The 24,867-nt window shown below is 63.4% G+C and overlaps 3 protein-coding genes across 3 annotated transcripts; all 3 read right to left on the reverse strand.

Annotated features, from left to right (window-relative positions):
* Positions 1-1,000: 1,000 nt before the first annotated feature.
* Positions 1,001-11,839, reverse strand: DHX38 (DEAH-box helicase 38; the record flags this gene model as incomplete). Its single annotated transcript, XM_084270325.1, has 26 exons — positions 1,001-1,267; positions 1,399-1,520; positions 1,682-1,777; positions 2,154-2,279; positions 2,354-2,488; positions 2,564-2,719; positions 2,788-2,942; positions 3,021-3,229; positions 3,712-3,824; positions 3,941-4,048; positions 4,280-4,396; positions 4,472-4,582; positions 4,753-4,893; positions 5,243-5,428; positions 5,511-5,697; positions 6,416-6,553; positions 6,658-6,770; positions 7,667-7,774; positions 7,851-8,012; positions 8,671-8,826; positions 9,036-9,112; positions 9,228-9,346; positions 9,437-9,590; positions 9,980-10,084; positions 10,243-10,421; positions 11,499-11,839. The coding sequence occupies 26 exons, from the start codon at positions 11,837-11,839 to the stop codon at positions 1,183-1,185; spliced, it is 3,699 nt and encodes a 1,232-aa protein (XP_084126451.1). The 3' UTR covers positions 1,001-1,182.
* Positions 11,840-12,928: 1,089 nt separating this feature from the next.
* Positions 12,929-16,443, reverse strand: DHODH (dihydroorotate dehydrogenase (quinone)). Its single transcript, XM_084270020.1, has 7 exons — positions 16,252-16,443; positions 15,774-15,973; positions 15,516-15,598; positions 14,844-15,031; positions 14,303-14,416; positions 13,580-13,959; positions 12,929-13,474 (listed from the first exon to the last, which is right to left on the reverse strand). The coding sequence occupies exons 1-7, from the start codon at positions 16,354-16,356 to the stop codon at positions 13,420-13,422; spliced, it is 1,125 nt and encodes a 374-aa protein (XP_084126146.1). The 5' UTR covers positions 16,357-16,443; the 3' UTR covers positions 12,929-13,419.
* Positions 16,444-16,720: 277 nt separating this feature from the next.
* Positions 16,721-24,723, reverse strand: IST1 (IST1 factor associated with ESCRT-III). The gene is made up of 10 exons (XM_084270083.1): positions 24,478-24,723; positions 22,659-22,758; positions 21,849-22,029; positions 21,563-21,650; positions 21,195-21,278; positions 20,757-20,867; positions 20,196-20,402; positions 19,030-19,122; positions 18,273-18,318; positions 16,721-17,285 (listed from the first exon to the last, which is right to left on the reverse strand). The coding sequence occupies exons 2-10, from the start codon at positions 22,744-22,746 to the stop codon at positions 17,092-17,094; spliced, it is 1,092 nt and encodes a 363-aa protein (XP_084126209.1). The 5' UTR covers positions 22,747-22,758; positions 24,478-24,723; the 3' UTR covers positions 16,721-17,091.
* Between the last annotated feature and the right edge of the window lie 144 nt (positions 24,724-24,867).

The following is a 24,867-nucleotide window of genomic DNA, read 5'->3' on the forward strand; positions in this document are numbered from 1 at the left end:
TCTTGTGCTCCTTAAACTAGCCCTCTTTGCTCCCTTGCTAGAAAGAAGCTGCTGGGCACAGAACCACCACATTGTGACACATTCACCGGTGCTCTAGAGCAGCTCTCCCACACGCCAGCACCTCCAGCCCCTTTGCTCAGCCCCAAGGCCACCTCCCCAGCACAGCCTGGTTCCTCCAACTGCCTTCAGTCCTGTGCTCAGAGGCTGGGAAGAGCAGCCACAGGCTCAGTGACACATGGCACAGGGGTGTCATTCTTTACAGGCAGAAACTACATTCCTCCCACCCTCTGGCACGCTCCAACAGCAGCCAGTTAGCGAAGGAACAGGTCAGAGCAGAGAGGGACAGGCAGCTGCCTTCTCCTCGCACCAACACACTCGGCTCACACCCTGTTTTCAGGCAGATGAGAAACTAGGGCACAACATCCAGCAGCAAATCAACCAGACCACACAGCTGAGAGGTGACAAGGAGCAAGTGGTGAACACGGGGAGTGGGGCTGAGCTCCCTGCACACAATAGATACTGCTGCCAGACAGCATGTATGGGACAGACAGACAACTGCTGGCCTGACTGAGCTCCTGCAAGGGCAGGAGATGAGTTTTCTCTGCAGCACTGCATCACCTCATCTCCCCTGCCTTGCCTCCAGGCACCTTCAAGACATACTGGACAGGAGGCAAGAGGAAAACATGCACCTGGCAGTCAGAATCCTGCAGCACCACACGTGTGAGCAGGTGAAGGTGAGCAGAATTCCTGGCACAGCCTGGCCTGGAACAGGACTGTGTGCACAGGGACCAGGTACGTGCCCAGGGCACGGGTTTCAGAACTGCCTTGGCCGTGGTGTGGGCCAGGGCTGGCTCAGTCAGTGTAACTCTGCCTTCCCCCAGGCTCTACAGGGCAACAACCTGGCAGGACCAGCCCTGTGCAATCTGGTAGGGCTGCCTCCCCCCAGCACTCGCCTCCAGGACCAGCAGCAGCGCAAAACAAAGCAAGGATCAGACTGACAACCTTTAAACAAATAAATGTGTTCCTGTTCTGTAGCAAAATCAGTGCCAAGCACCACAGCCTGCCTGGGCCAGGAGCTGCAGCGAGCCTCACAGAGCACAGTGATCAGAGGAGCTGGGCACTCTCCCAAGACTCAGCTGCTCCTGGAAGTGTTTAAGCCTCAAAGCAACGGGCACTGCCACCTCAGAGGCCAAAGCGGGCTGGGGTGCGTCGTGGTGTCAGGGGCTCCCCCTGTTCCTTCCGCCCAGGGGTGTAGATTTTAGTAGATCTGCCAGGAGAGGACGAGGGTGATTAGTGGAATACACACCTTCTCCCTGCACCAGCACAGCCGTGGGGAACCGGGATCCTCCGCACAGCTCACTGCTGTGCTCCTGGGCAGGCTGCGGGGCCAGCGCCCACCTTGCACTGCCCATGGGGTTGCGGCGCTCCTGCTCCTCCCGGCGGGCACGCAGCTGCTCCTCAGCCAAAGCCATCTCTTCCTCCATGGCAGACACTTCCTCCTTGGCACGGCGGCGGTTCTCCTGGGGCAGGGCAGCAGCAGGTCAGGCACAGGCAGAGGGCTGTCCAGCAACAGACTCTGCCGGCCCACAAGCCTGTTCCATCCATGTCAAAACACAGACACTGCAGGAGAGGCATGTGGTGGGCCTGCTGCCTGCCAGCTTGTCTTGGACAGGAGACTCACCTGGCGTGACTTCCCGGCATGTTTGATACTGTAGAACATGGGCCCCAGCTCTGCCAGCCACTCTCCATCCACAGCAGTGACACACTGCATGTACTCCTGCAGGGACAGGAGAGAAACCAGGGTAGCACATGGTGCTCTCAGCTCTGGAGACAGTGCCCAGGCCCTACAGCACCTCCCTCCCCCCACTTGCTGATGCTGTTTCTTCAGGTTAGGTCTGTACTCCTTACAGACAACTCCTCCTGGCCTCAGAACCTGCTACGGGCTGGACTTGGCAAAACCACAAAGAGGTTCAAACACATCCACACAGGCCAGGAACACGTACTGGGCAAAGGAGAACACAGTCATGCCTCGTTGGTATCGATGAGACAGGCTGAGCCCAGCCCTCCTGACAGGTCTCAGTACTGTGGCACAGCCCTCCCACCTCCCCCAGAACACTCCTCGCCGTCCCTGCTAGCCCTCAGCTCCAGCTCACCTTGGTGGTCATGACCAGCTCATGGTACACGATGTAGTCTGGGGTGTAGCCCATGCCAAACAGGGAGCTGGTGGGGTGCAGGTGGCAGGGCATGCCCGTGCGGATGTTCACGTACTCCCCGATGCCCTGCAGAGAGAGGAGCGGTCAGTGTGTCAGTCACACAGCCCCCTCGGCCCCAGATGAGCACAGACACCTCTCACCTTCAGCTTTGCAGCCTGATGGAAATAGGCAGCACAGATGCACTTCCTGACCACGTCCCAGTCGGTGCCGCAGGACGCCAGGCTCATGCGCTGCTGCACCATGATGTCCTTGAGCTGCGCGCGCACCTCCCGCACCTGCGGAGACGGGTGGCAGCTGGGAGCCTGTCCCTCCCAGGGCTCCCTGCCCCAGCCCCGCCGCCACAGCCTCACCTTCCGCATGGCCTTGGCGTGGATGAAGTGCTGGTTGCACCACAGTGTGGAATAGCTGTTGTTCTTCCACTGCAGGTAAACGTTCAGGTAGGTCAGGTGGTCGCTCTCTGGAACAGCGAATTTCTCCCGCACTTGGTCACTCTCCTCCTCCCGGCCCTGGGCGAAGGACACAGGTTATCCCAGGGACAGGGGGGCCCCCAGCCCCCGGCAGCGCAGGCAGGTACCTTAGGCCGGTAAAAGATGGCAGGCACAGACAGCATGGAGACTATGAGCAAGATCTCAGAGCTGCAACCCATGTCGCAGGAGACAATGAGCATTTTGGAAAGTGCTGGATCCAGTGGGAACTCCACCATGAGGCGTCCTGTTGAGGTCAGACCACCTGCAGAAACACCACAGGGGTCAGAAGCTGGGCAGGCGTCAGTCCCACGGGCTGACAGCTTGCCCCAGCAGCCAGTACCTGTGTTATCCAGGGCCCCCAGGATCCACAGCTGGTACATGGAGTTCAGCATGTTGTCCTCAGGGGGCGGATCCATGAAGTGGAACTGCAGCAGGTCCTGCACTCCCAGGGACTTGAGCAAAAGCACGACATTGGCAAGGTTGGTGCGCTGGATCTCGGGCACCGTGGTTGTCAGCAGCTCATTCTTGTAGGCACTCTGGGTGTAGAGCCTGAGGAACAGATGCCAAGAGCATACTCCTCCCATTCGGGCCACTGTGCTCCCTCCTGACACGCCAGCTGGGCATGGCACAGGGCAGCAGCTCTGTGCTCACCCAGCAGCACCGCAGGGCAGCGCCTCTACGCTGGCCGAAGCCTGGCCTCCCCAGCACGTAAGGGGGCCTGGCTGCAGTAGGGCACACACCCCTCTCTAGCACAGCCCTTCCCTGGGTGCAGGCCAGTCTCAAAGCTGCCTTTGGCCTGGCTGTTTTCCTGACAGCATCACAGGCCGACAGCCCCACGCGAAGATGGGCAAAGGAAGAAACTGGAGTATGTCCTTCCCTCTGCCAGGCCACGCGGTCCAGAAGGGAAGGCCTCACAGCCTGCCTCTGCCCTCAGCCCCCCAGGAGCTCAAGAACAGCTCCAGTTAGAACAAACACACACACAACCTGATGCCAAGCTGTGGAAACAAGAACACCACCAGTGACCTGCCTACCTGAAGCAGTGTCCTGGGCCTGTGCGGCCAGCTCGGCCTGCCCTCTGGTTGGCATTGGCCTGGCTGATGGGGTAGATCTGCAGGGCATCCATGCCAATACGAGGGTTGAAAACCTGCAGGGCCCAAGAGGAACGGACCAAAGGAAGAGGAAGGCTGGGTCACTGCCACAGAATGCCCTCAACCCTACCCCAGAGACCAGGTGTAAACAGGAGAGGAAACCTTGGCTTACCTTCAGCTTGCAGTAGCCAGAGTCAATCACAAACATGATGCCGTCCACTGTCAGTGAGGTCTCTGCAATGTTCGTGGCAACGATGCACTTCCTGACGCCGTCCGGAGCCTGCAAGGATGTCACACACCAGTCAGCCCCTGGGCAGGGGCCTCCGCGCCACAGGGAGAGTGCAAAGCCAGATACACAACCCAGAAGGACAAGGGTGATGCCTGGCAAGCTGCTTTCCCTCACCCTCCACAGGCAACACAAAAGGCATGTCTGCACCTCCCACTCACGCTCAGTAGTCTCCCCTGCACTAGTTTTCCCCATCCCCACTCCCATCAGGACACACGTCAGCACCTTCTGGAAGATCTTGGCCTGCAAGTCTGACGGTAGCTGAGAATAGATGGGCAGCACAGCAAGAGCAGGAGCCTTCTCCAGTTCCTCAAGGTGCTCCACAATTTGCTCTGAGGTCACCTAGACACAGAGAGAGGTGTAAATAGAAGATTGAAGCAACAAGGGGGTAGGAGAATCCTAGCCCCTCCAGCTCACCTCGATGTCCTCCTGGCCAGGCATGAAGACGAGGATGTCTCCAGGAGCACCAGACAAATGGACCTGCAGGGCTTGTTTCACTGCAGCCTCCACATAATCCTCCTGTGGGGTCTGAAAGGCACAGCCCAGTTACAGACACCAACCACCTCCTCTGCCCTGTCCGGTGTGCAAGGCTGCATCACAGCTACTCCTGCTCTATCCCTTCTGTCCACCACAGACTACAGCACAGCCACATCACAACCCCCTCCTGGCACAACAGGACTCCCCAACATTGACCCTACCTTGCTGAAGAGAATATCAACAGGGAAAGTACGCCCAGGAATGTGGAAAATAGGAACATTCCCAAAGAAGGAGGCAAACTTGTCGGCATCCATGGTGGCCGAGGTGACAACCAGCTTCAGATCTGAGCGTCGGGCCACCACCTGGAAAGCAGAGGAGAGGGCTGATAACAAAGGGTGTTTGCCCATGGCTGCAGGCTGCTTCCAATACTGCTAAGACAACAGGACAGAGCCTCTGCTCTGCTCCAGAGGCACTGGACACTGGTGCCCAGTCACACAGGTTTCACACGATCCGTGCAGCTAAAAAGACCCGCCAACCTCGGTGCAGGAAGCCTGAAGCCAGCAAAGATCTCAGCGCTCCAGGTTTCTCTCAGTTCACAGCCTCGATCGCAGCTCGGGCACTGGGGGAGATTTAACCCCCAGGACCAGGATGCCAGAGCAGAAGTGGCAGCTCTGCTGCTGTCCCCCCGACGCTGGGCAGCCCGGCACGCACCTCCCGCAGCAGCCCGAAGAGCACGTCGGTGTTGAGCGAGCGCTCGTGCGCCTCGTCCATGATGATGGCGCTGTAGTTGTCCAGGTCGGCCTCGCGCAGGGACTCGCGCAGCAGGATCCCGTCCGTCATGTACTTGATCACCGTGTTCTCGGACGTGCAGTCCTCAAAGCGGATGGCGTAGCCCACCTGGGAGGGAGGGGGGGATACCGTCAGGTCCTGCCCAGCCCCAGGCACGCCCCGCGCCGCGCGGCCCCGCTGCCGCACTCACCTCCTCCCCCAGCCGCACGCCCATCTCCTCGCTGACCCGCTTGGCCACCGACATGGCCGCCACCCTGCGGGGCTGAGTGCAGCCGATCATCCCGTAGTCGGTGTAGCCGTCCTCGTGCAGGTACTGTGTCAGCTGCGTCGTCTTCCCGCTCCCCGTCTCCCCCACCACGATCACAATGCTGTTGTCTCTGAAGGACGGGAAAGAGCCTCTCGGTGTCTCTTCACACACCGCAGAGAAGGGCTGTTGTGCTCCCAGCCCTGTCTGAACAGCCCAGCACCACCCTGCTTGGGCGGGAGAGCTGCTTCCTGAGGGTACGCTGGGGAAGGCAGCAGGGCTGCTGGTGGCCTGGCTCCCTTCACCCAAGATCTGGGTCCTGACAACATCCTCCTGTTCCCATGAGGCGGGAAAAGTTCCTCATGCTGAGAGGATCTTAATAATCACATTCTCAAAACACAGCAGCCCTGCTGACAGGGGTACAGGCTGCCCTCAACCCAGGAGCTGTTAGGGGAAGAACTTGGGAGTAACAGGGCATGTGGAGAACCACCCACAATAAGACGCTCACGGCAGCCGGTGTGCGGATGCTTTTAGGCCTCACAGGTAAGCTAAGGATGTTTAGCTATGAGATATGTTCATCAGAGCTCCTTCTAATCACTGACCAGTCAGCAGGGTGTGAACAGTGTGTGTAACCAGTTAGCATGTTCTAGCGTGCCAGGTCTGCAGTAACAAGTGTCTATAATCTGTGCGACTCCACCCAATAAACAGCTTCACCTACCCCCGTACCGAGTTGCGTGTTGCTCATGGCACCACAGGGCACAGCTGCCCAACAGGCCGCCTGCCTGGACTCCCCTCAGGTTCCCGAGACGCAGCCCAAAGCCCTGAGGATGCTCTGTGACCAGCAGCCATACCTGAGGATGGAGAGCAGCTCCTGCTGCACAGCAAAGATGGGCAGGTATTGTCTCTGCTCCAGGATTGATTTCTTCTTGGCAAACTCACTGCTGGCTTCGCTTTTTTCCTTCATGTGTTCAGCAAACTTCTGCTCAGTCCTGAAGAGACACCAGAAGTTCTGAACTTGCCTCTCCACACACTTTGCTATGCCTACAGCCTGGCTGTCACAGCTAAGCAGGAGTAATGCAAAGCAAGCTCCTACCTGTAATCCACTTTGCCATCTTCTGTCACCATCTCATCCTTCTCCTCCTCCTTCTTGATTCCCATAATGTCTCCCAGTTTGGTGCCTGCCAGCTCCCAGTGTTTATGTTGAGCCTGGAAGGACCGAGAGCAGCATAACTTTGCCACAGCAAGCACTGACAAATCATTCCTCTCCAGCCCTACTCAGGATGCCTGGGAGACCAGGAAAACAGCCCCACAGTTCCCCAATGCTACAGTGCAGAAAGCACATCCCATTGTTCTGTGGAGTTGCCCTCTTCCAAATGAACTGGAGCACAGCTCCTAGACCCTGGTCTGGAGACAGAGGCTGCAGGTGCAGGACGACCAACTGCCTCCAAAGAAAGTGGCTCCAGCTACTGACCCTCCCATTAACTGTGCACTTAAACCTATGCAAATCTGGACCAGATATAATCTTCCTGCTCCTGACAGGTGCTCACAGATCTTCCTGTTTGCTCTCACCTCTGGAATCAGCTTAGCTTCCACCTCCGTTCTGCTCATAGTATAGATAGCTCAAGCCTAGCCCAGTTTCAACACTTCAGGAATATCCCCCTGCTTTCCCCACAGCTATCACACAAGCATTAGAGAAAGCCCCTGGGAAGAACCCCCCAAAACTGTGTTACCTTGCTGCATAATCCCCTCACAATGCTCTGCTGCGACATGGCAAGCTACATCCTGCCACCATACGAGCCCTGACTGTCCCTAACCTACCTTGCATCCTCCTGCCTGCTCTCTTCTCCCACGATCCAAACGCCCTTTGGATTGGACTCCTCTGCACAAGGACAGAGAGATTCAAGTCCCAGGCAGTACCTGAGGAAACCGCATCACAGCTGCTTATGAGGCAGTGCAATGAGCTGGGCTGCCAGGATATGCAGGCCATACAAATACAGATCCCTTATCCTCCCTGACACCAAACCCTGTCCTCTGCAGAGCCTGAGCAAGGGCTCTAGGGCACTAGGTAACACACTGTAGGACGCTGGAAGGTCACAGCATACCCTCTTACGCTCCTTCTGCTCCCGGTGCTTGCGCACCAACTGGCTGCCCTTCCGGGCGATGATGGCCAAATCCGAGGTGGCATCCTTGACAGGGATCACTGGCTCTGGCTGCAGGAAAGAGGCACAGCTTCAGGACAGAGGCCTCGCACTTGGGGGGCTCCCTGCCTTCGGCCACAGTCCCTACCTGCTTGGTGAAGACAATCCTTCCATCCAGGAAAGGAGGCACCAGGTTGTGAACCAGGAGATGCACCTTGGCCGAGTTATCCTCCTCGAAATCTTCGTCCACCTCGATGCGATGCACCACGCCGCTCGTCAGCATGCGGTTTGTCTCCCAGCGCTCGTTATCCTGCGGGACACAGCGCAGCAGGAGAGGCACAGGAACCCCACAGGAAGCACAAAAGATCACATTGGAACCCTGAGCCCAGCTCTGGGCCCTGCACTGACAGCAGGATGAAACCCATGGTTCCAGCCCAGGGGGCCTGACAGCTCCTACAGTGCTACAGGAGAAACAGTCACTGCAAACAGCCGGTCTGGGGAGGACAGACTGGCTGCCTGTAGCACTGTCACAGCCCGTCTGCAAAGGCAGGCAGGACAGATGTCATCCACCACAAGAGTCCCTGCCAGACTCAGAACACACCAGGAAGCCTGGACACAATCCTGCTTGTGTGCTGAAAACTGCAGCCCAGACAGCCCTAATGATGTGACTCACACCCCAGAGCAGCAGGAGCATGGCCCACACGGCCCTCTGGATTCCTGCTGCCCTGGACGTGGTGACCCATCAGTCACTCTGCCCACACCAGAGACACCAGGCTGCTCTTTCCAGGGGAACCTGACATTGGTTTCCCCTGTGATCCCTCTGAACGAGGTCTGGGCCAGGACACCGTGTCCTTCTCTACATGAGAGCAAGGGCTCAGCCTCTGCTGCCAGCGAGCGGGTCTCTCGAGGGGCAGCAAAACAAGCTGAGCCCACAGGCTCAGAGCAGCCGACCCCCACCTGCCCCCTACCTCGTTGATCTGCCGGCGCTGCGCAGAGATGCGCTTCTGCCTCTGCTTGTGCAAGTGCTGCTCCCGCTTCTTCACGTACTCCTCGGAGGAGTAGGCCAAGGGGTTGTGGAACTCGTCGTAGCCCTCATCCATCATGTACCAGTCCCGGTCGGCTTGCTGGGAGGGGAGAGGTGCGGCGCTGAGCCTCACAGGCACCCCCAGCAGCACACACCTGCACAGCCGCCGCCGGGGCCGGGCTCTCCCCGCCGCTCCCCGTCTGGCCGCCGGAGGGAGCCCGTTCCCCGGCCCGCCGCTCCCCCGGGGCCCGCCAGCCCCCCGCCGCCCCCGCCCCGCCCGCTGTGCACCCGCTGCTCAGCCGCTCTCACCCGCTGGTCGTCCTCCCACTGCTGCCGCTCCTCCTCGGTCTCGAAGGCGATGCCCTCCTCCCCATCCGCACGCCGCCCTGGACAGGGGGAGCCGGTCAGCCCGGGCACCGGCCCCAGTGCTGCTCGGCAGGGAGTCCCCAGCACAGCTCAGGGCAGAGCTCTGGAGGGAACCCCTCGGCCCAGGCTCCTCACCTCTCCCTCGGGACAGGCGCGGCGTGGCCCCCAGGTGCCTCCGGTCATCAGCCCACTCGTTGTATTTGTAGGAGGGGGTGGGCAGGGGCGTCTTGTCAGAGTACCTGCTCCTCACAGACCTGGAAGCGCAGCAGGAGGGAGGCACTGCCGCCCACGGCCAGGCGCTCCCCCCACGCCCCTCTCCCTGCCGCAGCCCCAGGTGCCGGTACCTGTCGCGGTCTCTGCGGTCGGTGTCGCGCCGGTGGCTGCGCTCCGCGTCCCGGTGGGAGGGCGTGGGGGAGGGGGACTCCCACTGCGAGCGGCGGGCGCTGCTGAAGCCACTGTCATCCTCCTCCCAGCTGGAGCGAGACGGCGTGGCCGCATCTAGCAGAGATGGGGTCACACGCTGGATACTCAGTGACCCTGGGCACCCGGACCCACCACGCAGCTGCTAGCCAGGAGCACGGAGAGAGGGCACCCAGCTGCTGGCCCCGAGATTCCACGGAGAACCACCTCATTTCTCTCTCACAGACACAGAACAGACCCCACTGTGCAGAGAGCAGCCAGATTTTCACAAACACATCGAGGAGATTGCTCCCAGACCCAGGCTGAACTAGTTTTACGCTTGCCCTAAAGGCAAAGACTCAGGCTTCTCTACCCACACTTGTCCTGACAACAGCAGCAGGAAGTAAACAAAAGAAAACAAACAGAAAAAGAGAACAAGCCCCTTCCTGTGAGATCCACACAAGAACTCTGCTGGGTTGCAATCCCACCTTTGGGTCGATGTCTGGGACTCTCTGGTTCACCCCTCCTGCTGCTCCGCTCTGATGAGCCATCTCTCTCTGATCTGCTGCTGTGACGACCTCTGTCCCGCTCCTCTGCAAGCAGAAAGTGAGATCAGGTGCCTGGTGAGCACAGAAGCTTCCCCAGCCTGCTGCAGAAACACCATTCACATCAGCTCAGGGCTGCAAAGGAGGCTGAGGGACGAGCCCAGCCCCTGAGCAGGAGGAGTCGCACGAGGTCTCTGAGCAGTTACCACGGTCCCGTTTGCGATCGTGGTCCCGGTGCTCCCTCTTCCGCTCCTTCTCCTCCTTGGAGGAGGCAAAGACACCATGTTCCCGCCGGTCCCTCTCCCGCTGCCGGCTGCGCTCCCAGAACTCCTCACTGACGCCCCCAGTGTAGGACGGTGTTTCCACATGGACAGAACGGTAATGCCTGGGAGACAGAGCAGAAAGCAGCAGAGCTGAAAGGTGCTGAGGGGTAGCTGCCCTCTGACGTGTCTCATATGACTCCAGCTCTAACCTCTGCTAGAACAGAAACCTACAGGCAAAAGCGCTCTGTCCATCCTTTGCCAACAGCCCAGCCAGTCTGCTGGTGCGCTCAGACATGCGCTGCTGAGGACGCCGCTGCCTCCGGGCATCTGCAGGCTGGGGACACTGGCGCTTGCGGGCCTGACAGCGCGGGGAACACCCCGCGCCCGCCCGTGCCGCCTGCTCCCTGTGCCCGCCCGTGCCGCCTGCACCCTGTGCCCACCCGTGCCGCCTGCTCCCTGTGCCCACCCGTGCCGCCTGCACCCTGTGCCCACCCGTGCCGCCTGCTCCCTGTGCCCACCCGTGCCGCCTGCTCCCTGTGCCCGCCCGTGCCGCCTGCTCCCCGCCCATGCCGCCTGCTCCCCGTGCCCGCCCGTGCCGCCCGCTCCCCGCCCCGCCCGTGCCGCCCCCAGCAGCACACAGGGCAAAAGGCCTTTCCCAGCCTGCTCAGGCCGGCAGCGGCCGGTGCGCCGCAGCCCCCGCCCAGACTGCCAGCCATGCAACAGAATCACAGAGCTGCAGGGGCTGGAAGGGCCCTCCAGAGCCCATGGGGTCCAACCCCCTGCCCAAGCAGGGTCCCTGGGACAGGTCACACAGGTCGGTGTCCAGCTGGGGCTGGAATGTCTCCAGAGAAGGAGACTCCACACCCCCTGGGCAGCCTGTCCCAGGGCTCCCTCACCCTCACGGGGATAAAGTTCTTCCCCATGTTAGTGCAGAGCTCCCTGTGCTCCGACCTGAGCCCATCACCCCTTGTCCTGTCCCCACAGACACTGAGCAGGGGCTGCCCATGGCCCCTGCATCCCCTGCTTCAGGTAATTATAAACTTTAATGAGGTTCCCCCTTCGTCTTCCCCAGGCTGAGCAGCCCCAGCTCGCTCAGCCTCTCCTCACCGGGGAGATGCTCCAGGCCCTTCAGCATCTTCGCAGCCCTTCGGCCCCGCGCCCGCCCGCGCCCCGAGCGAGCAGCCCCCGGCAGAGCCCACCTGTCCCTGCGGGCGCTCCGGCTCCTCCGACCGGGCTCCTCCTCCTCCTCCTCCTCGTCCTCGTCGTCCTCCTCGGCGCTGCCCGCCTCGTCGCGGCCCTCCTCCCAGTCCCTGTAGGACGAGACCCGGGAGCGCTTCCCGCCGCCCGGCTGCTCGCGGCGCTCGCGGCGCTTGCGGGCCGCCAGCGCGTCCAGGCCCAGCAGCGAGGCGCGCGGCGCGGGCGCCTTGAAGACGTGCAGCTCCTCGGCCGCGCCGCGCTGCCGCGGCACCAGCCCGCCGCCCGCGGCGCCCGGGCTCGTCCCCGCCAGCCGGTGCAGCGACTCCTCGCCCGCCTCGGCCATCGCGGGGCTGCGCGGGCGGCCGCGGGACAACGGGCGGGCGCCGGAGCGCGGCCGGGCGCGGCGCCCGCCGCGGCTGCCTCAGCGGCTGGGACCCAGCGCCCCGAGCGCCGCCATGGCCGCCCCACAGTGCTCCGCGCGAGGAGCCGCTCTAGCCCGCTCCCGCTAGCGGCCGGAGCCCGCGGGCGCGGCGACCACCATAGAATCCAAACGCCGCTGGGCAAGACGGGCCGCCGGCCCCTTGGCGGACTTCCGGCGCGGGGACAGCGTCGAGGGTCACGTGGAGGGCGCGCCGGAAGTGTGGCGACGGCGGGCGGAACCACGGCCGCCTCGAGGGGGGCGGGAGGGGCAGCCCCGCGCGGCGGCGCGAGGACAGGCCGCGGACCCCCCCGGCCGCGGGCGGCGCGGCCGGGACGCGGCGCTTCGGGCCCCACAGCCGCCTCCAGGCGGGGCCGGGCGCCCCGAGGCCTCCCGGGCGCTGCAGAGCGCAGCCCGGGCCGCGTCCCCCCGCGGGCAGCTCGGCCCGCCGGGGGCACAGCCCGCGCACAGGGCTGCGGGAGCGGCCGGGCGGCGGCCCTGCCGCGGGCCCCGCGCCGGGAGCTGGGTCGCCGTTCCTGCTCCTCCGGTAGCCGGGCCCGGGGCCGCGCTCCTGCGAGGAAGGGACTGAGCGGCGCCGCGCAGGGAACGCTGCGGCCGCGCTGGCTGTTTGCTGCTCAGGGCCTGAGACAGCTGCAGCGAGTCCCGGGCGCAGCCGCACTCAGCACTGGAGGCGCCGGAGACAAACCAGCACCCTCCAGGAACACGGACACGCAGGGCCTGTCCCTAGCGGGCCGCGGGGTGCAGCCACAGCTGTCTCCAAACATCCCTCTACTGGCAGGCAAAGGAAGAAGGAGCGCCAGCCCCTCCCGAGGGCCCTGGCTCAGGCAGAGCTCTGCAAGGGCAGTTCTGGGTGAGCTTTGTGTGGACCCATCCCAGAGCTGTTACCCCTGTGGCTGCTACCACCAGGAGCAGCTGGGAACACCATAAAGGGAGCTGATCCCACTCACCAGAGGGCTGCATTCCTCCCACCCCAGGGCAGCGCACAGGACCAGGGGAGCCAAACATTTATTGATGTTCAGGCAGGACACAGGGTTTGTTACAGGACAGTGTGCAGAGAGGGGAGGGGGACAGACACTCCCACAGCAGCTGCAGTGCAGGAGGACCAAGCACCAGCCTCAGCAGGGCTGTGGGCTGCTTCGCAGGAGGGACATCCAGGACACTGCCTGGCACACAGCTCTGCGCACTAACAGCAGGGAGGATGTGTCCTCCACAGCCAAGAGCCCTCGCTGGGGGCAGGGCTGCCTACAGCCTGCCTCCCTCAGCGCCCAGCAGCATTACCCAGCACTGCTTTCTGCCGAGGAGTCCAAGCCACAGGGAAGCCGAAAATACAGCGTGGAGACCCCTCCCCTGCTCCCCACCTTCACCTGCTGCTGACCCTTCCCAGAGGCTGGGACGGGAAACCTCAGCCCGTTCCCAGCACTGGAAGCATCAGGCCTGTCCCTGCTCGGCAGGTTCCTCCAACTAGACTTCAGTTCTGCCACGCCTCAGCTGCGGTGATCCGCTCCAACCGCCTCCATGACGTTCTGGAAGCCCTGCTCCCTGTCCAGGGCAGCAAGTGATGGCTCAGCCCTGCAGCACCACCGCTGCTGCGGCTGCTCAGAGCCCCCCGGGGCTCCCTGGGGAGGTGCCAGGCCCCTCGCTTACCTCAGCAGCTCCTCGAGCTCCCTCTTGACTGCCCCCACCACCGGCGGCCCGTGGTACACGAGCGCCGTGTACATCTGCACCAGCGAGGCTCCAGCTCGGATCTTCTCCAGGGCATCGCGCCCACTGCTCACCCCGCCCACCCCGATGATGGGCACCCGGCCTGGGGGCAGCACAGGGTCAGGACAGCACCGGCCACGCCAGCACGTGCCCCAGGCCCCGCTCCTACCTTGGGTGAGGGAGTACATCTCCCTGACGGCCTGTGTGGAGAGCTCCCGCAGGGGCTTCCCGCTGAGGCCGCCCGGCTCGGCGCGCTGCGGGCTCCGGAGGCTGCCGGGCCGGCTCACCGTGGTGTTGCTGACAATCAGCCCGTCCACACCCAGCTGAGGGGGAAGCAGCGCGAGGACGCAGCTGCCACGAGCAGCCCCCCCGCTCCCCTCTCCGGGCTGCCAGGACAGGACCCCCCACGGCAAAGTGCCAGCGACGCCACCAGGGCCAAAACAGCCGCCCTCACCCCCTGGACCATCCCCAAGGTCCAAGTGATGCTCAGGGACCCGGCCCTCAGCCACAGAGCTGCTCAGGACACTGTCCCTCTGGCAGCCGGAGTGCTGCAGCTCTGCCTGTCCCTTCAGAGAGGGGACTTGCCAGGAGCACTGCAGCCCTGCCGCTGCGCTGCCAGGCCAGGCAGGCAGCCCGCCAGCCCAGCTGCCTGCGCTGCCTCCTCACCTCGCAGACCACGCTAGCGATGTCCTGCTTGTCCTGCGGGGTGAGGTCCGGCGCGATCTTCACCAGCACGGCTGGTCTGCGCTCGCAGGGCAGCGTGTCCCTCTCTGCCAGCACCTGCAGCGGGATGCGGGGGGCACAGGGCAGCGCTGAGGGGAAGCCCTCAGGACCGAGGAGACGCCTGTGCCCAGCAGCACAGGACGGGCCCCGCTCTCCGTGTGTGGCAGGACAGGCGCCCTGCGGTGCAGGGCCTGGGGCTCAGGACCCACACAGGACCGCGGCAACCCCTGACGCCGTGGGGTGGGCGGCTTGTTGCACCCTCGCAGGAGCGGAGCAGAGGGCGATGCCTCGCTGCTCACATGCCCCTTGCTGGGATAGGGTGCTGTGGTGAACTCCCTGCCAGCAGCTGATCAGGGGGCATCTTGGTGGCTCTGCCCGCCAGGCCCCGACTTGCGCTGGGGCTGGAGCGGAGCCGGCGCTGCCAAGGGACTGGACGCACCCAGTGCTGCAGCTGAGGTCCAGACTGGCTTCCAGAGGCACCCACCTTGGTCAGCAGGTCCCGCAGCTCAGCCTTGCCCTGCAGGTCCCGCAGCCCGGGCGTGTTTGGGCTGGACACGTTCACAACCAAGTAGTCAGCCAGAGGGCCCAGCGTGCGGACCCCGGCCACGTAGTCAGCCGCAGCATCGGCAGAGCTCTTGTTCTTGCCCAGGTTGACGCCGAGGGGCATCCCCGCTGGAACACAGACACAGCTGAACAGGACAGCGGGACCAACCGCCACCCGAGGGCCACAGCACCCAACAGGGAGGCCCCAGGACGAGCTAAAATCTGGACAGGGCTATGCAGCCCACGTGCTGCGCAGCAGCGGGCCTGGGGCTGTCCTGCAGCCACAGCAGCACCACCAGCCCTGCCCCAGAAAGCATCTCTTGACACTGCAGCCTCCGGCCTGGCCACCCAGCAGAGGTTGCCATGGGGCCATGTTGGCTTTGACCAGTCCTGGCAGACACGTCCTGCCCAGAGCAGCAAGCGGAGCCAGTCAGAGAGGAGACGGGGGGAGAAAGGCACCTGGTCCCAAGGGGGTTCACGCTGTCCAAACGCGCCCTGCTCTGGTCAGGGCCCTCTTGCACCTGGATGCTGGCATTACACACCTTTTGTGGCCCCCAGGAGACCCCCAAACCCACCCCACGGAGCCCCAGGGCCAGACAGAAGCTTGTCTCACCACCAGTGAGCCTGAGCTGTGTCTCCTGGCGCGCCCGCAGCCTGCGCTCCACCACAGCGTGGCCGTGGCTGTTGAATCCGAACCTGCGCGGGGCAGACGAGGCTCAGGGCTGGGCTGCTGTCCCCAGGCCCCGAGCAGGACACGGGAGAAACAGGAGGGAGACACGAGGTCTCCACAGCACAGACCACGGGGCCGGGACCACCAAAATCGACGTGCACCCCCTGGGCGGGCTGCGGGACCCGCAGAGCCCCGGCCCACCTGTTAACGACCGCCTCGTCCTCCACCAGCCGGAAGACCCTGGGCCTGGGGTTCCCCTCCTGGGGCTTGGGCGTGACAGTCCCCACCTCCACGAAGCCGAAACCCATCTTGTACAGCCCGTCCACAGCCTCGCCCTGCTTGTCGAAACCGGCCGCCAGGCCCACCGGGTTCCGGAACCGCCGTCCCAGGACTCGCACCTCCTGCGGGGCAGGGGCAGGCGCTGGAGGCCACGGTCCAGGAGGGCCGGAGCCCGCCGGCCCCGGGAGCCGCAGCCGGCCCCGCGCCCGCCCCTCTGCCCCGGGGGGTGCCTACGGCTCCCGCGGGGCCGCCCCCCGCGCCCGGGGCCGTCCCGAAGCCCCGCTGGGCCCCTCCGCCGCCCGGCGGAGCCCGTCACCCGCCCTCGGCCGCGGCAGGTCCGGCGTCCCCGCGGGTCCCGGCCGCCCCCGCGCGCCCCGCCCGGCCCCCCGCAGAGTCGCACCAGCGCAGCGCCGTCGGGACGGGAAGGCGGCAGCAGCCCGAAGGCGGCGACGCGCAGGGCCAGGCCGTGGGCGGCCTCGGGGGGGAGGACGCGGAGCGCCGGCATCACCGCCGCCCTGTAGAGCCGCTCGTCGCCCGCCGCCAGCGCCGCGCCCAGCAGCAGCCCGCAGCCTCCCAGCGCCGCCAGCGCCCGCAGCCGGCCCTGCGGAAGATGATCAGCAGCGCGCCCGGCGCGGCCCCTCGAGCCGCCCCGGCCGCCCCCCGCCCGGGACCCCGCGCCCGCCCCGGCCCCGCCGCCCCCGCCCTGGGCCCGGCCCCTCCCGCCGCCCCGGGGCCCGCCGGCCGCTCACGCGCAGCGGCACCGCCATCTGTTGAGCCGCACACGTGGAGCGGCGCTTCCGGGACCCCAGCTCGGCGATTGGCGGAGGCCGCGCCCTCCCAGCCAATGGAGACACAGCGGGACCCGTGGCGGCGGGCGGGGCGCGGCAAAGGCCACGCCCCCACTTTATTAGGAGCCGGCCCGCGCCACAGGCATCACGCGCCACACACGTCACGCCGGCCCGCGCGAGGGCGTGACGCGCCCAGGCGCGCGCCCGGCCCGCGAGAGGCCGGCGGGAGGGGGCGGGGCCCGACTTCCGCCTCCCGCGCCGGGGGCGGGGCGCGGAGCCCCCGCCCGGCTCACGGCCCCGCCCCCCCGGCCCGACTCACGGCCCCGCCCCCCCCGCCCGGCTCACGGGCGCCCCGCGGGTCGCCGCCCGCGGCAGACGAGGGCAGCGGCAGCGCTGGCGGCAGCAGCGCGCGCTCAGAGCCGCGGAGCCCGCGCCGCGCCCCGGCCCCGCCTCTATGTTTTCTTCTTCAGCTCCTCGAACCTCCGGGAAAGGTCGTCAAAGTCAATGTCCTCGGAGGCAGAGGCGCTGCCGGCCGACGCTGCGGGCAGCGTGTCTGGCACGGACGGCAGCTCCGGCAGCACGAAGGTGTCCACGGCAGGGGCGGCGCCAGCTTTGGGTTTGGAAGCTCCTGGCCTGGGCCCGGGCCCTGCGTGGGGGAAAAGAAACCGCTGCAGCCGCCACCACCGCGCGCCCCGGAGCCGCTCCGGGGAGGCTGCTGCTGCCAAAGGGCAGTGCCCGTGCCCGTGCCGCGGCTGCTCCCCCCCGAGGCAGACACGAGGGACGAGGGTTAGGTGGCTGCCAGGCCGGCTGCCGCCCTGTCCCGCGGCTCCCCCTCCGCTGCCCGCAGCCCGCTGGGCAGGTGCTGAAGCTCCCCCGTGCCCGCCCTGGCCGTGCTGCGTGGGGGGCTCAGAGCCCCAGCTTCCTCAGCTCCGACACCTCCCAGAGACACAGGCAGGCACCAGGCACTGTCACCCCAAGTGAAGCACACAGCCAGATCCATCACACCCACAGGCCTGTCTGCAGCACCACCACCAGCACTCCCACTGGGCTCCAGCAGACTGTCAGAACCCCTTGCTGGAGCGGGCAAGGGTTTACTTACCTCAAGAACCCTCCCCACCCTTTCAGGACAGAGCAGAATCACACAGTACAAGGCAAGAGCATCTCCTTATGATCCAGCTACGATGCATGACCTCCCGTAAGCCTTCAGGCAGACGGGCCCAGGGTAACAGCTCTCTCTGCCTGTCCTGCTCTGCTGTATGCAACCTCAACACCGACATCAATTCAACCCTATCTGCCCTCTGAGCACTTACTTCCCTCATTCTGTTGCTGCAGAACAGTATTATTCACACTGTGTAAGAATATATTATCACTTGGAACTGTTGTTTTCTCACCGTACCCTGCAAGGCCCTATACTCAGTCTGAGGAGACAGCTTAAGCTGGAGACTCAGTCAGTCTGGATCCTCCCTGTTTTGACAGGAGACTCTCCATTCCCATCAGTCCTCTCTAAAGTCAAATCCCACTCTCAAGATCTATCAAGCTCTACACATTTTTCCCTGCATGGAAAGCTGCCTCCACTCCCCTTGGGATCACAAGGTAACCACAGCCCCCAACCACCCTACGTGTCCCCACTCACCAGCCGCTGGTGCAGACGTGTCCTTGTCAGCATTAGGCTCATCAATCTGCAAGAGACTCTCAGTTACTACATCCCACCCCTCCTATCAGGCACAGGAGCACAGGGGTGTGTAGGCACTGCTCACGGGCAGCAGCCACACTCATGCAGAGCACTGCACACCCCACCCTTCCTACCCACGAGGGCAGACAACCAGCACACCCAGGACAACGTGCCTCTCCTCAGGAGGAGGCAGCGCTTCAACCTTCCTCTCCCTCCCTGACACTCAGCCAACTCCACTGGGCACATTCTGGAACGGGATCAACAGAGCAGCTCTGCTAGTGGGTCTGAAATACCTATCCAGGACTTCAGTGGGAGAAGACTCCATCCACGAAACCACAGCTACTGCTGCCTTTCCTGATGGACAGGCCCTTGTAACCAGCAGCACCCTACAGAACCACCACACCCCAGGCCCTGGGCAGGGACAGAGGCTCAGGGCACAGTCAGCTGTGCTGGTGTAGCTCCTCCTTCCCTGTTTGTCACCAGTCTAACCATGCAGTAAAACTGAGCTTGTTTTCCCTTGCAGCAGGAACTTTCCACAGGGCATTCCCCACGACAGGCACACAGTGAGTCACCACACCCACAGGCAAAGCCAAACACCACCCCAACTGCTCCAAAGGCTGACAGCAACAGACTTCATCTGCCACTCCTGCAGCTACCACTGCACCCTCTCTGAGCTTCCCTCTGCTGCCTACGATGGCGACTCAGCCCAGGCACTTACAGACTCGTATGCTGGGGGGTTTGATGGAACTGGTGGTGGATGGATGTTAGTGAAAGGCTGGTAGGTGCCCACTGGAAGGCCACTGAAGTTCTCCTGCACAGAGAAATTAAGAGTCAGGCTCCCCTGGGAGAGCAACCATGGCACACCATACACCCACAGCTGCCCCAGGACTCAGAGAAAGCAGCAGTCTAAGGCAAATCCAGCCTGATACAGGTCATACATACCAGAAGATTCTTAACTATTACATCAGATGCAGTCACCTGCAGCAACCAGGCCCAGCCAACAGGGCTGGGAGGTATTCTCAAGAACCAGTGTGACTAAAGCCTCAGTCAAGGCATCAGGAGTACCAGGACTAAAAGGATAATCGCACACCTGAGCCATTTCTCCTGAGTGCAGTGCCACACAGCAGGACAGAGGTCTCTGGTTCACTCAAGGCATTGTACCACCCTTATCTGTAACCCAGCAGTGCCTCAAAGACCTACACTTGGCATAAGTCCTCAGTGTGTTTATGGCTGGGCCTTCAGCCAGCTGACAGTACTGAGCCCAGATTTTCCACAAAACCCCCAGCAGTGCAGCACTGCTGGGACTGCAGGAAGACTCCAAACCACCCCCCTGTTCTGCCACTCTCCAGCCCACATGGATATCCTGTAAGTGCCTGAACTCAGAGAACGGTGCTCTCTTCAGCTGTCACCTCCCATCCTCACCACACATCATCTCAAGAGCCACTGGCTTGGTCCCCTCCCCTTGCAGGTCTGAGGGCAGGGCACTCCCATATTCTTCTGTGCTGTTCCCACCCTACAACAACTCACCTCGTTTCCTTGACTGAGTTTTGGCACACTACCAGCCTACCAACTTCAAAGTGCAGCTCCAACTCCTGCTCAAAAGCCTGACAGTCAGAAGACTGCCCCAGGAGTTAAGTCTGGACTCCTCTGTTCCCTGAAGGCAAAGAGGGCTCCTGGAGAACACGGGTAGGAACCTCCACAGCCAAGAAGCAACACGAAGCTTCAGCTGCTCTGCCAACCATTTCCACCCCACAAAGTCTCACAGCAACACACCAGCCTCCTGACACATCAAGCACAGACGCTGCCAGTCAGCAGGCACAGGACTGAGCACCGCGACCGCAGCCCGGCACAGGGAGAGGCACTGCTGGGAGCAACGGCCCTTACCGGTCCCTTGGGAGGCGGGTAGGAGAAGGGTGGGTTTGGTGCTGGCAGGGGCATGGGCATCATCACCGGCATGGGCACCATTCCGTCGGGACCCGCCAGCGGGGCCGCAAACCCGCCACCTCCCCCCGCTCCAGGGCCGCCCTTCTTCACATCCTCTGTGAAGCCCACGTCGATCAGGTCTGCCTCTCCCCCGGCAGGGGCTTCAGCCTGGGGAGGGAAGAAGAATTCTGCTCACCAACACGTCTCTATTCTGATCACAGCCCTCTGCACAGCATCAGGTGCGGCGTCTGTCACTGCACAAGATGGGACAGTGAAACAGAGACACAACCCAGACAGAACAGACAGCAGCTCCAGAGTGGCATTACTGGGAACCAGAGCATAGCCTGACTAGCTACAGCTACATACCACAGGGCTGTGGGAAGGCACAGGGATCCTGCTAGGCTAGGGCTGTGTAGAAGATGCCAAAGCACCGTTACCACCGAGTTGGCTGCAGCGCCACAGCCCTACACTCCCAAAGCCAGCACAGCCAGCACAAAGGGGAGCGGCAGGCGCCTCACTCACCATCACCACTGAGTCAGGCTCATAGGGCACGTTGTAGTTCTTGGCAATCTCGATGAGGTATCGCTCCACCAGAATCTTGGGCGGTGCCTCCACGCTCAGCTTGTGCATCAGCTGTAACACGAGGAGCAGAGACCCTCAGCGGGACCGGCCCAGCGCAGCGGAGCTCTGCGCAGCCAGGACCACCTGCTGCAGGGGCCCAGCGCAGCCCTGGGGAGGCCTTTCCTCCCAGTGCAGCACTGCTGCCGGGGAGGCTGCTGCCAACCACAGGCCAGGGCTCCACACGCAGCAGCCCTGCCAGGGACCTCGGCACAGGCAGGTCCCCAGCAGCACAGCTGGCCCACCCGGCTCTGCAGGGAGCCACAGGCATCAGCCACTGGCCAGAGAAGAGCGGCAGAAAGCCAGGGCGGGCTCGTTCTGCCAGCTGCAGCAGGTCATTACCCTGTCATTGACTGTCCCAATCTGGTTTGTCCGGCACAGCTTCCCATACTCCTTGCTGTACTTGGCACACAGCTGGTCAGCCACCTGCAGCAGGGAAGAAACTCTGGGAATGTGCCCACCCTTGCTTTCCCCCACCACACACCGCACATCTGCTGCAGCCCCTTCTGCCACCCACCCCCATCCCAGATTGCCCTCACTTCTGCCACTGAGAGCCCCAGCTGAGCAGCCTGAGCCACCCCTGATGCTCCAGGGACACCTATACCGGGTTCTACATCTGCAGAGCCCGTGAAAACCTTAATGACACAGTGTCCCAGACAAAGGCTTCTGGCAGCATCACCCCACGCTGCACGTCTAACACCCCTACTCACGATCTTCAGCTCAGCCACTTCTGACTGGAGTCGTGGTGCAGCCCAAATCAGTGTCGATACTGCCTCTGCCAGCCCAGAGTCCAGCTCCCTGCAGACAACGGAAAGAAGCCCATCTCCACACCAAGAACTGAGTATTTGCTGCCCTCCCATCCATGCTCCAGTCTTCCCTGCCTGGGGACAAAAAGGTCTCTGGAGACCCTAGGACACACACCCAGGCCAGCCCCTAGCCATACCCCAGGGGCCAGGACCCTCTCCCACAGCATTCCCCCCCTGGGCCAGAGCTCACTTCATGGACTGGATCAGGCCGAAGCGGGCGAGCAGCAGGTCGCAGTACAGCTCCAGGATCTCCATGGCCTCCACCAGGTAGTCCTCACGGATGATGTGCTCCACGCGAATCCTGGCACGCTCATCTTTGCCAGCTGCCAGGTAATCTGCAATCTCCTTCCTTGCCTTCTGGGCCAACTCAGCTGTGGCACACATCCCCCGGGCCGGTCACTGTGCTGGCAGGGCTGCTGCCTCCACACCCACCCACAGTCCCCCATGCACAAAGCCATCACCAGCACTCCCTGCAACTTCATCGAGCCTCTGCAGCACCAGACACTCAGCCATAGCTCGGTGCAGCCTTTGTGTCTAGGGCCTAGCACACTAACTCAGAGGAGAAAGGAGAGTGGGCTCTTAGTGTGGAGTGCATCAGAACCACATCTGTGCTTGGACAGGGCTGGGCAGGTGGGAAGAGCCTCCCACAGCACCCAGGAAATTCCCTGCTACGCTGTGGTCACAGAAGGCCCAGGAAAGCAGCTCGCCCCACCCTCCCCCAGGGCAAACCGGCTTGTTCCTTCACACCCAGCCCACAGCTACCACCCCATGCAGCCCGTAGGTCGCACTCCAACACCTGCCAGGAAGGTGCTCAGCAGCCTCGTGGTACCAGCATGCTCCTCTGGGTACTCACACACCGGGGCAGACCACAAGGCTCCAGCGAGGCAGAGCAAAGGGCTGCTCCACACTTGGCCCATAGAAGTACCCTGACTCCAGAAAAATCATCTCCTCAAGCCTCCCGAGCTTCAGAAGCACCTGACCTGCCCCCACAAATACTCACTTTTCTTCTTCTCCAGCAGTTTGAGGCGGTTGATGACAAGGCGCAAGTTCACTCGCAAGCGCTCAGCCTTGAACCCAGAGCCCAGCATGATAAACACTCTCTGTGGGAGAAGAGGGGGAGGTAATTGGAACCAGGAGCTCCTGGTCACGCCAGAAGGACACCAGTTGTTGTTTCACTTGGGGAAAAAACCGAAACAATTCCTCCAAACAATCAGGCCTGCTGTTTCTCAGTCTGGTTATTTACAAGTGCCTGGAGCCAGAGCCCTCAGCACCCCCCTTCCCACAACTCTGCACCTAACTAAGGCCAACAGGGAACAGAAGCTTCCTGGATATTCCCATTCCACCAGACTGAATCTGGACCCCAGAAGACAACGATCAAAACCAGGACTACTCCAAAAATAGCAAGAGGGTCAGAAAACACACCCTACACCAAGGAGTGAAAGGCCTGGGTCTAGTTTAGATAGATAAGTGACACCAGCCACCGACGTGAACGCCAGAGTACAGTCAAGTTTTGAGAGTGTTAGACAAACATTAACCAGCAAAGGTCTAGGAAGGAATTATCGTGCCCGAGTTCAGTAAGCTGGACTTACTGACATGTTATTTCGAGGTTCCATTTGGCCCTAGATTTCTGAGAAGCCCAAGGGGAAGAAGCCCTCAAACCGCACAGCAAGCAGCAACTGCTGGAAGACACGCACCCATGGCCTCGCTTCAAAGGGGAGGGAAGCAAACACGCGTCTGAAGATGCCACCTGCATCAGCTATTGTACAGGCAAATGCTCTCTGCACTGGCAAAGCACTGTTACAGCTTGAAAGTCACCCACACGCACCAAGCCAGCCTCCGGCCTATCCACACGCAAACTGAACCGGCCACATCCTCAACCCACAGGCTTTGCCAACCCAGGTGGCACCAGCCCTGTGCGCAGAGGGAAGGGCTGGCGTCCCGCGCCCCGCACACCCGGGTCTCTCCAGGACAGCTCAGCCCACCAGTCCTGCAGAAAACTAACCGAGAGGGCGCTTTACCACGGCCAAGCCCCTCCTGAAGAGCTACCACAGGGAAGAGCTCGGCTCCTGCCGGGCGGGCACGCGGGACCAGGCTCCCGGCAGCACTTCGTGTGTAACTAGCGGTCTGTGTAAGGTCTGGCGGTGCCCGGCGCACCCGCTTTACCCAGCTGTTCGAGTCGTTCCTGCGATCCGCAGAACCAGCCGAGCGCGCGGAGCCCCGCTGCGGGAACAGACGCGCCCGAGGCCTCCAGAGGCGGGTCCCGCCCTTCCCCCACCCGAACACCCGCAACACGGGGCACTCCGGGGTGCTGCGAGAAGCAGCCTCGGTGCAGCCGCTGCCAAAGCGCCCGTTAAACAGCTGTTCCGGCCGGCAGCCTCCCGGCTGTGTCCCGGGTGAGCGCCCTAACCAGCAGCCAGCCCCCCGGCCGCCCCCAGGACCGCCCCGCTGCCACTGCCCACAGCCGGCTCAGCCCCGCCGCTGCACGAAGCCCGGCCCGGCCCGCGGACGGGCCCCTCCGCGACCCGACCGAAGCTCACCCTGACTCCTACAGCAACGACCGCGCTGCCCGGGCGCTTTCCAGGCGCTGCGGCGAGACGCGGCTGTAGCTGCCCGCAGGGCCGGGCGAGCCCCGGCCGGGCAGGGGGAGAGGTCCCCCCGCCTCCCCGCCGCGTCCCGCAGCGCGGCGAGACAGGCCCGGGCTGGGGCCGGCGGGCGCCTGTGACAAGCCGCCCGGTTCGCTGCCGTGGGACACGCTCCCGGCCGCCGACGCGCGTCCCGCCGCCCCGAGCTCGCGCCCCCCCCCCGGCCGCTCCACTCACCCGCGGCCGCCCCGCGCAGGCTTCCGGCTCGCAAGATGGCGGCCCGCGAGCCGCACCCCCTCACGGCGCGCGGAGGGATCCGGCGCCGGCACCGCACGGCTCCACGCTCCGCGCTCCTTTCCCGGCGCACAGCCGAGCTGGGGCGGCAGCTGCGGCGGCGAGGCCGCGGGGAGCTCCCGCCGCACCGACGCGCCCTGAGACAGAAGCGGCAGCCCCGCGCGAGAGGGGAGCGGCGCTGAGGGACTCAGTGACCCCGCGGAGCGATCCCTCGCGCGAGCGTGGGAGCGATTGTCCCGGCAGGCGCCGCCGGTGCCCGCCCCCCGGCGCGGGGGTTCCGCCTGCCCGGCGTTCCGCCTGCCGCGGGCCCCGCCTCCGCGGGGGGCCGGGAGC

The sequence above is a fragment of the Gallinula chloropus genome (genome assembly GCF_964237585.1).
Source record: "Gallinula chloropus genome assembly, chromosome: 13".
NCBI lineage: Eukaryota > Metazoa > Chordata > Aves > Gruiformes > Rallidae > Gallinula > Gallinula chloropus.